Source organism: Vicia villosa, linkage group LG4 (genome assembly GCF_029867415.1).
Source record: "Vicia villosa cultivar HV-30 ecotype Madison, WI linkage group LG4, Vvil1.0, whole genome shotgun sequence".
NCBI lineage: Eukaryota > Viridiplantae > Streptophyta > Magnoliopsida > Fabales > Fabaceae > Vicia > Vicia villosa.
The window spans coordinates 184057716-184069570 of NC_081183.1; the positions used below are offsets into that span (position 1 = coordinate 184057716).

Consider the following 11855-nt stretch of genomic DNA (forward strand, 5'->3'; position numbering starts at 1 on the left):
TTATAGTACACATGAATAATATGGGTGAACATGGACAAAGATGATATTCAAGCATGATATCAATTGACATTCAAACAAGCATGTATAAGCCGAAGCATTACTCAAACATGGAGAATGTTCACAAGACATGTATAAATCAAAACATTACTTAAACACGGATAAGTCAAAGCATTACTTAATCATGGATTAAGGTCACAAGTTCAAACTATCATGGACAAGTCAAAATATTACTTAAACATGGACGATATTGAAAACATGGTTCAAAACATCAAGGAAAAAATTGGCCAACAGTATTTTCAGGCAGATTTTAAAGGTAACTTCTACTGGTGGAGAATCAGTGCAAAAGCTGACAAAAAGTTCCTCAGACAGATTTTTAAGGTAACTTCCACTGGTGGATGTTCAGTGCAAAAATTGACAAAAAGTATTTCCATACATATTTTTAAAGTAACTTCCACTGGTGGAAGATCAGAGCAAAAAATGACCAAAAGTATCTTCATACAGATTTTTGAAGTAACTTCCACGAGTGAAAGATCAGTGCAAAAACTGACAAAAAGTTCCTCAGACAGATTTTTAAAGTAACTTCCACTGGTGGAAGATCAGTGTAAAACTGACAAAAAATATTTTTATACAGATTTTTAAGTAACTTCTACTTGTGGAAGATCTGTGCAAAAAGTGTGAAGGGTTGGTTTGAGTTTCTTTGGCCTACAACTCAAAACCCTGATAGTGCTTTCTTCAAAAATGAAGTTTTAGTGCTCAAAGAGGGAAGAGAAAGAAAGTGGTGTTGTATGGTGTTTTGGTGTGATTTAAAGAGTGGAATATGCACTCTATTTATAGGCAAATAATTTCATACAAGTTGTCGGCTTGAGGCTCCAGGGATATGCTCTAATTCTCATGATGTCAAATGATCATATTCTAAGCATCTTGAATTGATTTTGTAGGTTGGCTCAGAGTTTCTTTGGCCACCACTTCACTCCACCACGAGTCACTACCACTCTGGTTAATCTAGACCCGTGGTGAAGTTTTCACATCTCATTGTGAAGTTGTATAATTTTTGGATTGACATGTTTCAAAAAAAAAGTAACTTAGAACTAGTTAGATTATTTCGCATGAAGTGAAACGAGACATAAATTGTATGGAATTAGATGATTTATCAAGAAGAAATTCAATTTTTATCATTAAAATGGAGTTGCCCTTCTCAGGTTGTTCATTTATCTCAAAAATAAATAATATATGATGATCACAGTGATTTAAGGTTTTGGTCCAAGAAAGATTTTCATTTATATATGTGATTTTTAATCATTTTACAAACAAAAATAATATTTAGTAGTACTCAATGTGAGATAACAATCACCTTTTGGAGTCACTATCGATGGATTCTCGTTGAAGATATCCTTGCCAAATTGGAAGATCACATGATAACAAAAGCTTTTAAGTTGAGATGGTAAATGTCATTGAGCGATTATATACGTTTTTAGCCCATCGCTAGCGGTAGTGCCAAGTCTTTCGTTTCTATGGAATACTCGTTTTGCGCTAATTATTTTGGGATTCTGATGTTAAAAAGTTTGTTATTATCTCGTAGTAATCAATGTGAGATAACAATCACCTTTTGGAGTCACTATCGATGGATTCTCGTTGAAGATATCCTTGCCTGGAATTTATGGAATTTTCTATTTTGCGCTACTTTTGTTGAGATGCAGATATTAAAAAAAAGCTTCGTAAAACCTTTGTAATTGATGCGAGTAAACAATCACCTTTTGGCAGTCACTAGGAACAAGTTAAACCAATCGAGTTAGCAAGAATTATAGATGGATTCTCATTGAAGAGATCAATGAGAAATTGGATTATATATATATATATATATATATATATATATATATATATATATATATATATATATATCAACTTTTCCATTAGTCTTGGACCAGATCAATGCTTATATATATATATATATATATATATATATATATATATATATATATATATATATATATATATATATATAAACTTTTCCATTAGTCTTGGACCAGTTCAATGCTTCTATAGCACCAAAGTCATCTTCTAGCGTCTTCAATGTTCCAGCAAAGTCGTACCAAATTTCAAGAATCCTTGGATACTTCATCTCATTAACAAGCCCTAAAATCTCAAAGTAACTCCATTTATCACCATCACACTTCCAGTTTGACATTTCCCATTCTTCATACTTATCACCAGAGAAAAATCCCCATGATAGAAATTAACATAAAATGCATCCATATCCATTTTGACCTGATAACATTAGCAACATACAGACCCAACAACCTAATGAGCATCAAACTCTAACATTGCTACTATCAATAACATGCATACATACAATGAATATCACAGTTACTTTAGAAAATGTGAAATGTACCTCAGCGTTGCCCTTGCTTCGCCTTCAGTGTTGTCGCCGTCTCCAAGTACCTTTTCTCTTCTGTGTGGCCTCCTCCTCTAACGTTCACTGATTTAGGATTAGAGTGGGATAATCTATTTTATGATTTGATTAAAACGTTTCAACTATTCTAATAATAAAAGAAATACATAGTCAGCGCATAATAATGGACACCTCAACAACTTTAGTGACACATCATCCTTTTTTGAACAAAATCTGTGAGGAAGGATAACGCTAAAGACGTTAGGTAACATAAATGACCTAATTGCAGCAAAAATAAGATAAATGACCAAATCGTTAAAATTAAAAAAAGTTAAAAGACCATAGAGATAATTTAGCTGATAATTTATTAAGAAATGAAAAAGTAACTTTAAAAAAATGACAAATGATTATCATTTTGTTATATTAGATTTTAAGAAAATATGTATCTTCATAAATAAACTACAATTTAATTCATTGGTACAAATTAATCTTATCAATTAATATTTAATTCATAAATCTATCATTTACATAATTGAAAATATATTTTATTCAAATTCGTTTTTAAAATTGTATTTTAGTCTTATAATTCTCTGAAATTGCAAATAAAAGTTTTGCCGCGAAAGTTTAAACACTCTCGTGCTCCACCTTGATGAACACGCTCATACAAGAACGCAAAACCCTCGTTGATTTTCAATTTTCAAAAACCCCCTTTTGAGGTAACATCTGGATTACAAGAACATCAAAATCCCTAATTGATTTTCAATTTTCAAATTGATTGTTCTTTTTTTTATCTGAAACTAATTAGTGTTTTTGTTTTCTACAGTAATCACATTTCAGATTGATACTCTGTGATGGTAATTTCAGAAACCTTTACAATTGCATGCGTACATTGGCTTAGTTTGTTTTTTGATTCCTGTATTTACTCAATTATTTTCATGAAATTAGTTCTCTTTGTTTCTTGATTCTTTGTGTGATTCTTGTGTGTTTATCGTTGGATTGTTAATTATGATAAGACTAGGTAAATAGCACTGGCATATCGGAAAAAAATGCGTGTCCGGTATCAGAAACTTGGGATTACGTTTAATTTATTCAGTTTTTTAATTTTTTATCGGTGTCGCCGTGTTAGAAACAAATTTGGGGTGTTTGTGCTTGTTGGTGCACAAAGAATAAAGATGGTGACAAAGAGAATAATAGAATAACGGCGCAAAAAGAGATGAGAGAATAAATGTGTATTCTACTTTAATGATAGCTATTACAAGGCTATTTATAAGAAAGAAAATCTTGCCACATAAGCCCTAAAACAGTAAACTTAGTGAACAAGTCTAAAGTACAAACAGTACTACAAAATACTAAAGTACCCTTACTACTAAACAGCTAAGCTAATGGGACCCAGACAGCATCTTCTGGTCAATACTATCTTCTGAGTAACCATCAGAAGATCAGTCCATCTTCTGAATATTGAATTACTCTTCAATACCATCCCTTAATTCATATTCTTCAATCAAAACTGACAACGCCAATTCCATCCCTCAAGAGCAGAAATTGATCCGTCTTGATCGCCTTTGTCAGAACATCTGCCACTTGCTTCTGAGTGCTACAGTGCACAACTTCTAATGTTCCATTCTGGACTTGGCTTCTCAAGAAATGATACTTAGTCTCAATATGCTTGCTTCTTCCGTGTAACACCGGATTCTTGGCAAGATTGATTGCAGACTTGTTATCAATCATCAGCTTCAAAGGCTTCTTCACTCTAATCTTCAGATCTTCTAATAGATTCAGAAGCCACACAGCTTGACATGCAGCTACAGCGCCTGCGATGTACTCAGCTTCACAGGTTGATAGAGCAACAACAGGTTGCTTCTTGGAACTCCAAGAGATAGGGCCTCCCAGAAACATGAACAAATATCCAGAAGTACTCCTTCTATCAACTCTGTCTCCACACCAATCAGAATCAGAATAACTCAATAATTCTGATTCTTCCTTTCTCCCAGAAGGAAACAATATGCCAAACTTCAGAGTTCCCTTGACATATCTCAAGACTCTGACAGCAGCTTGGTAATGGGACCACTTAGGTTTACTCATGAACCTACTAACCAATCCAACTGCATAGCATATATCAGGCCTGGTATTACACAAATACCTTAGAGAACCAACCAGCTGTTTGAATACCGTAGCATCAACATCTTCACCTTCAGAATCAGAGTCCAACTTCTGATTCACTTCTGACGGTGTAACAGCAGCTTTGCAATTCTCCAACTTGAATTTCTTCAGAAGTTCTAACTCATACTTCAACTGATGCAGAATGATACCATCTTCTGAGTACAGAATCTCCATCCCTAGAAAATATGACATTTTCCCAAGGTCTGTAATCTCAAACTCATTCATCAGCACCTTCTTGAACTTCATCAGATCTTCTGGACAACTCCCCGTAAGCAATATGTCATCAACATAAAGACACAACAGAATCATATTGCTTCCAGAATGTTGCACATAAACTCCATATTCCATCTCACACTTCTGAAACCCTTGCTTCTTGAAAAATGAATCAATCTTCAAATTCCAAGCTCTGGGTGCTTGCTTCAATCCATACAGAGCTTTGTGTAATTTGTACACCATCCCTTCCTTATTCTTTTTCACAAAGCCAGGGGGTTGTGACACGTATACCTCCTCTTGTAATGGACCGTTCAGAAATGCAGACTTTACATCCAGATGCATCAAGGACCATCCTCTGTTCGCAGCTAACGCAATCACCAGCCTGATTGTTTCATGTCTAGCTACAGGAGCAAACACCTCAAAGTAATCTAGTCCAGGTTTCTGAAGAAAACCTCTAGCCACTAGCCTCGCTTTGTGTTTACCAACTGATCCATCTGGCTTCAGCTTTACCTTGAAAACCCATCTGACGCTGATGGCTTTCTTCTTCTTTGGAAGTTCTGTCAGCTTCCAAGTCTTGTTTCTTTCTATAGCCTCAAGTTCTTCTTTCATGGCATTTAGCCAGACCTTCTTCTTGAGCGCTTCTTCTATACTCACTGGTTCAGAATCTACTAACATAGAACACTGAATGACCTCTCCTTCTGAGTCAACTTCTGTGTCTTGCAACATGTCAAAATCTGCAAACCTTCTTGGTATAGTTTTGACTCTTTGTGGTCGCTGAGCTACTTCAGAGTCAGCTACTCCTGAGTCACCACCTCCATGATCATCTCCAGAAGCTTGTCCTCCAGACCCTATGTCTTCAGAGTTTTCCCTTTCAGAATCATGACTACCACCAGAATCTGGATCATCATCAGAATCTGGATCAGAATCAGATTCTCCTTCTGACTCATCTCCAGAAGATGCTTCATCTTCTGACTCGTCTTCAGAAGATCCATCTTCTGACTCTAACTTTTCTTCAAAAGTTATCTCTACATCAGAAGTTGGTTGAGACTCTCTCCAATCCCAAACTTCTGATTCCTTCACAATGACATCTCTGCTGACTTCAACTTTGTTAGTTTCTGGACAATAGAGCTTGTATGCACCTGTACTGTGGTACCCCACCAATAACATCACTTTGCTTCTATCATCCAGCTTCTTCCTTCTAGCTTCTGGAACATGTTTGTAACACACAGAACCAAAAACCTTCAGATGACTAACACTTTGCTTCTCTTTAGTCCACTTCTCTAAAGGAACAATTTCCTTCAGCCTCTTCGTTGGACACCTGTTGAGCACATATGCTGCAGTAGCAACAGCTTCTCCCCATAGATTATGAGGAAGCTTCTTCTCTTTAAGCATACTTCTCGTCATATCAAGCAAAGTACGGTTTCTACGTTCAGCAAGACCATTGTGTTGAGGAGTATAAGGAGCAGTAACTTCATGCTCAATTCCATTATCATCACAGAACTTCTAGAATTCTGTAGAGTTATACTCGCCTCCACCATCCGTTCTGAGAATCTTTATCTTCTGACCACTCTGCTTCTCAGCCTTCACCTTGAACTTCTGGAATTCTGTAAACACCTCATTCTTAAACTTAATGAGAGTTACCCACGTCATTCTTGTGAACTCATCCACAAAAGACACAAAATACCTATTTCCTCCAAGTGAAGGTTCTGGAAATGGTCCACACACATCAGAGTGCACTACTCCCAGAGCATGCTTTGCTCTTGGAGCAACTTCTGATACAAATGGCAATCTGGGTTGTTTGCCCTTCATGCATACCTCACATGACTTCTCAGGCTTCACAATCTTTGGAATGCCATGTACAAGCTTCTTAGAACTTAGATGCCCCAGGCTTCTATAGTTCAAGTGCCCCAACCTCTTGTGCCACAGCTTACTATCACCTTCTGAGCCTTCAGCACTCAGACACTCTATTTCAGCTGTTTCTACATTCACCTTGAATGTTCTGTTGCTTCCCTGTTCAGATTGCATAATCAACTTCTGATTGGAATCATACAACTTCAAGAGGTTATTCTTCATAACAACTGAGAAACCTTTCTCAATGAGCTGACCCACACTCATCAGATTGCTTCTGATTCCAGGAACATACCAAACATCCTTGATCAGAACAGTCTTTCCATTCTTCACTTTGACTTTGACATTTCCCATACCTTCTGCATATAGGTACTTATCATCAGCACATCTGATCTTTGTCCTCCTTTCAGAGTCAAAGTCTATCAGCCATTGTTTGTTTCCAGTCAAGTGATTTGAACACCCAGTGTCCATATACCACCATTCTGACGAACATCTTTTGTCCGACTCTGAAGCCATCAATAGCACAGGTTCATCATCTGATCCTCCTCTGGCTATATTTGCTTCTTCTGATCTCCTTCCTTTGTTTGCCAAACAGTCTCTAGCAAAATGGCCAAACTGTTTGCAACAGTAACATTGAACTTTCTTCTTATCCTTTCCCTTCTGATATCTCTTATCATCAGAAGTTGAGGCTTCCTTCTGGAATCTATCACCACGTCTATGCTTCTGGTCCTTCTTGACAAAAGAAGCCTTCAGAGCTTGCTCAACTTCTCTCTCAGAAGTTCTCTCAGTCAGACGCAACTCTTGTGCTTCTAAACTGCTTTGCAACTCTTCTATTCTCATGGTTTCCAGATCTTTAGAATGTTCAATGGATACAACAATATAATCAAATTGAGGAGTAAGTGACCTCAATATCTTCTCTATGATTACTTGTTCAGAAAGAGTTTCTCCACAAGCCTTCATCTCATTAGTGATCACAATCACTCTAGAGATATACTTAGAGACTTTCTCATTGTTCTTCATGTTGAGATTCTCATATTGCTTTCTCAGGGATTGAAGCTTCACCTTCTTCACTGATACGTCACCACCGTAACACCTGACCAGTATATCCCACGCCTCCTTTGACGTCATAGAATCAGCAATCTTCTCAAACACATTCACATCCACACACTGATGGATGAAGAGCAACGCCTTTTGGTCTCTCTTCTTCGTCTCTCTCTGCGCTTCTCTTTGTTCTTCCGTTGCATCCGCTGCAACCGGAATATATCCTCCAGTGACAAGATCTAGAACATCTTGAGCACCAAATAATACACGCATTTGAATCATCCATCTATTCCAATTTTTACCATCAAGAACTGGAAGTTTGGTATTCAAGTTGCTTCCACTCATCTTTAAACTTGTGCAGACAAAAACAGATTTCACTCACACTCACACAGTGTTTCCCAACCCACAAACAATCAAGAAAAAATGTGATTCAACACAACTTTGTTTCCCAGAAACAAAATCAATCACACAGTCACACAAACTCACGTTCACTCGTGTTTCCCTGTGTTTGGAACCGGAGCTCTAGATACCAATTGTTGGTGCACAAAGAATAAAGATGGTGACAAAGAGAATAATAGAATAACGGCGCAAAAAGAGATGAGAGAATAAATGTGTATTCTACTTTAATGATAGCTATTACAAGGCTATTTATAAGAAAGAAAATCTTGCCACATAAGCCCTAAAACAGTAAACTTAGTGAACAAGTCTAAAGTACAAACAGTACTACAAAATACTAAAGTACCCTTACTACTAAACAGCTAAGCTAATGGGACCCAGACAGCATCTTCTGGTCAATACTATCTTCTGAGTAACCATCAGAAGATCAGTCCATCTTCTGAATATTGAATTACTCTTCAATAGTGCTTAGGTAAATGTTGAACTGTCCAAGTTGTCAATATTAGAATTTTGCATAAGATAAACGATGACAGTGGTATGATAAAACGTAGGACCCAATTATTTTGTAAGATTGAGAGGGGAAACAAAGTAATATTTGTTAAACAATTTCGATTTGTTTCTTTTTTTATTCTTGGTTGCATCCATTAGCATTTTCTTGATTTGGTACCTTTTTCTCATTGTGAATACTGTCTGTAGGCAACCCAAGTAACTCAACCTGAGCTGGATATCATCAGTGTATTACCAGGTCATATAAAAGATGATATACTGTCTTGTCTGCCATTAAGGGATGCGATTAGAACCTCTGTTCTATCCAAAAAATGGAAGAACCAATGGCGCACTATACGAGAGCTTGTTTTTGACACTGATAATGTCTTTTCTGAACTTCCCCAAAACCCTGTAATGGTGGAAATGAAAATTTACAATATTATTTATCACGTTCTTCTAAATCATTCAGGACCCATAGACCTATTTAGTTTTTTAGACTCTACTGGTGATATGAATGTTAGGAGCCATGGAACTGAATTCGACAGCTGGTTACTTTATCTATCTAAAAGAAATGTTCAGTCGCTTGTTCTGGACTTTTCTAAGGAAGAGACTTATTCGATACCATGGTGTTTATTTACTTTTCAACATTTAAGGCATTTAGACTTAAGTTGTTGTAGCCTCAAACCTCCACCAACTTTTGGTGGCATGTGTAATCTGAAAACTCTAAAGTTGACTAAGGTTAACATCTCTCAAGTGGATTTGGAAAATGTAATACGGATCTGCCCTGAACTTGAGTACTTAACATTGGTTGGAATTGAAGGATTCAGTCGAATCAACATCAATGCACCTAGTCTAAAATCGTTTGCCATACTTGGTCCAGCGGTAGAATTTAACCTCCAATATAAGTTTCAATTGACTCATCTGAGTATGTTGTTTTCCACTGAAATAAATCGATATCCACCCTCAAGCAATTTGACTACAGTATTTGGAGGTCTACCTCTCCTGAAGAAACTTTTCCTTAGTAGAAAAGTTTTAAAGGTATGTTACCTAATGCTCTTTAATTTTCCCCTCTGAAGTTTGAACTTCAGTCTGATTTCAAAACTAATTTTCTTCTGTTGTATTTTAGTATTTTACTGCAGGGGCAGGTGTTGTGCCTGTAAACCTTCCAACACCCTTAAATAATTTAGGTTACTTATATTTAAGTATCAAATTCAGTAACAAGATGGAGTTATCTGCCTCTCTGTGCCTGCTTCGAAGCTCACCGAATCTTCAAAGATTCGAAATTACTGTGAGATGTCTTATCTTTACTCTTTTATTAGGCTATTCAATTGTGTCTAGCAATGTTTCACCGCCTTTAAACAATTACATGTAGGTGGAGCGCGAGGAACCTTTAGCACGCGATTTCTATAGTTGGGAAGACATTACTTCAGGACCACAAATGCCCTTGAATCTTCGTTATGTAGTAATAGATGGCATCAATGCTGTGAAGTCAGAACTGGATCTAATCAAGTTTATCCTTATGGCTATGTTTGGGAGTTTGGAGGGGAGGGGAGGGGAAGGCTTCAAAAAATGAAATTTTAAAAAAATATAGGAAAATATTTGACATTTTTTGAAAAAATGATTTTGTTTAGAATGATAAAATAGTCATTATCATTAGTAAATTTTTAATTTTCAGAATACTATAACAACCTAAAAGATATTTGGAATATTTATGTAAGCCCTTCAAAACCCTCCAAAACCCTCCTTCAATACAATTTTTGAGTTCCCCCATTTTATGGGGTTTTTGGTGTTATGAATAAACTCAAACCCTCCAAAACCCTCCTACCCAAAATCTTTTTATCCTTTTCATCCAATTCTTCCTATTTTCCAAAACCCTCCCCTCCCTTCCCCTCCAAACTCCCAAACATAGCCTATGAATTCACCCTTCCTTATCGAAATGATTTTGAAGCCAGGAGTAAAATACAATCCTAAATTAATGAGGGAACTAATGACGTACTATAGAGCATCAGACATAGTGGAGATCAATTGCGAAGGAGAAGAGTTTTGAGACATTTGAGGTCAATGTTTTGTAGGTTTTTGGATAAGATTCTCTTTACCACAGTAGTCTCGTGTCATCCAACATGGTTTGTTCTGTTCTGGTTTTTTAGTTTTTTTTTTTTGTACCAAAATATTACCAATAGCATGGTTAGACATTGACATTTTATTTATTTGTATTTGTTAGGTTTCAGAGGCTTCTAACTTGATGTTATTGTCCAACTACAAAAGGGCGATGAAAGCTGGACTCAACCCAAATAATGATTTAAGGCATAGGATACTAGAAATTATCAAGTGTTTTAGTTAGTTGTTTAGGGTTTCAAGTGATAAGCTTTTTCAAAAAAAAAAAAAACTACCCACATTTTAAAAGGACATGAAAAAATCAATAACTACCTAAATGTATTCATTGCGTAACTGTTTTCTTATCTCTCTTCAGACATTTATTATCCTGCATAGTAAATTTAATAGATGGACGATGGAGCATTTTCATTGTGAATCAGAGTAAACATAAAGAGTCCTTTCTATTTTTAAAAATATAGTAATCAACTTCTCTCTAATTCTTTCAAATTAATATTACATACTTTGTGGCTCAATTTTAATTCTATCATATTCATATTTAGATTCATCATATCTACATGTGACACAAATTTCATTTTGTCTGTGTTGAGATGCTACCTAGTAATTGAGTCCCCTGTCCAATACTCTTTTTCCAATAGATATATTTCTATTCTATACTTTTTTATATTCAATTTAATTTTAATTCTAATTAATAAATTATTTTTAATTGTTAATTTATTTCCAATTTTTATTCTTGATGTTTAATTATAAGTGAATTGGTTGCATACATTTACATGACTTTGTGGTTGCTTTTGTTTTTAGCTTTTTCATAGTATTGATTCTATGGTCAATTGAAAGAGTATATATATATATATATATATATATATATATATATATATATATATATATATATATATATATATATATATATATATATATATATATAATAATTTAAAAATAGATTCACAGACAACTAAAAACAAAAATATAGATTTACATTAAAATGGAGAAGAAAGGTCGAAAAGACAAAGAAAGAATGTGGCTTATTGCCAAAAAAAAAAGAAAAAAAAGAAAGTGGCTTTTGATTAAGAGGTTTATTTACTTTTTATAATTTAAATAGTTTAGTTTTATTTTATCTTCTTATGTTTACTTCATGAAAATTGTATTCAAAATGGAAATACTGGTTGTTTAGAATTATGAAAAAAATTGTCTGTATTTTAATTAAGAAAAT

At 35.2% G+C, this 11855-nt stretch overlaps 1 protein-coding gene and 1 long non-coding RNA gene across 2 annotated transcripts; both read left to right on the forward strand.

Moving 5' to 3' along the window:
• Nucleotides 1-237: 237 nt before the first annotated feature.
• On the forward strand, nt 238-9905 carry LOC131598491 (F-box/FBD/LRR-repeat protein At1g13570-like). Its single transcript, XM_058871086.1, has 3 exons — nt 238-378; nt 8744-9571; nt 9660-9905. The coding sequence occupies exons 1-3, from the start codon at nt 238-240 to the stop codon at nt 9903-9905; spliced, it is 1215 nt and encodes a 404-aa protein (XP_058727069.1).
• A 297-nt stretch (nt 9906-10202) lies between these two features.
• LOC131596320 (uncharacterized) lies at nt 10203-11056 on the forward strand. The gene is made up of 2 exons (XR_009282273.1): nt 10203-10656; nt 10755-11056. It is a non-coding gene; the product is annotated as an uncharacterized LOC131596320 (long non-coding RNA).
• The last annotated feature ends 799 nt before the right edge of the window (nt 11057-11855 follow it).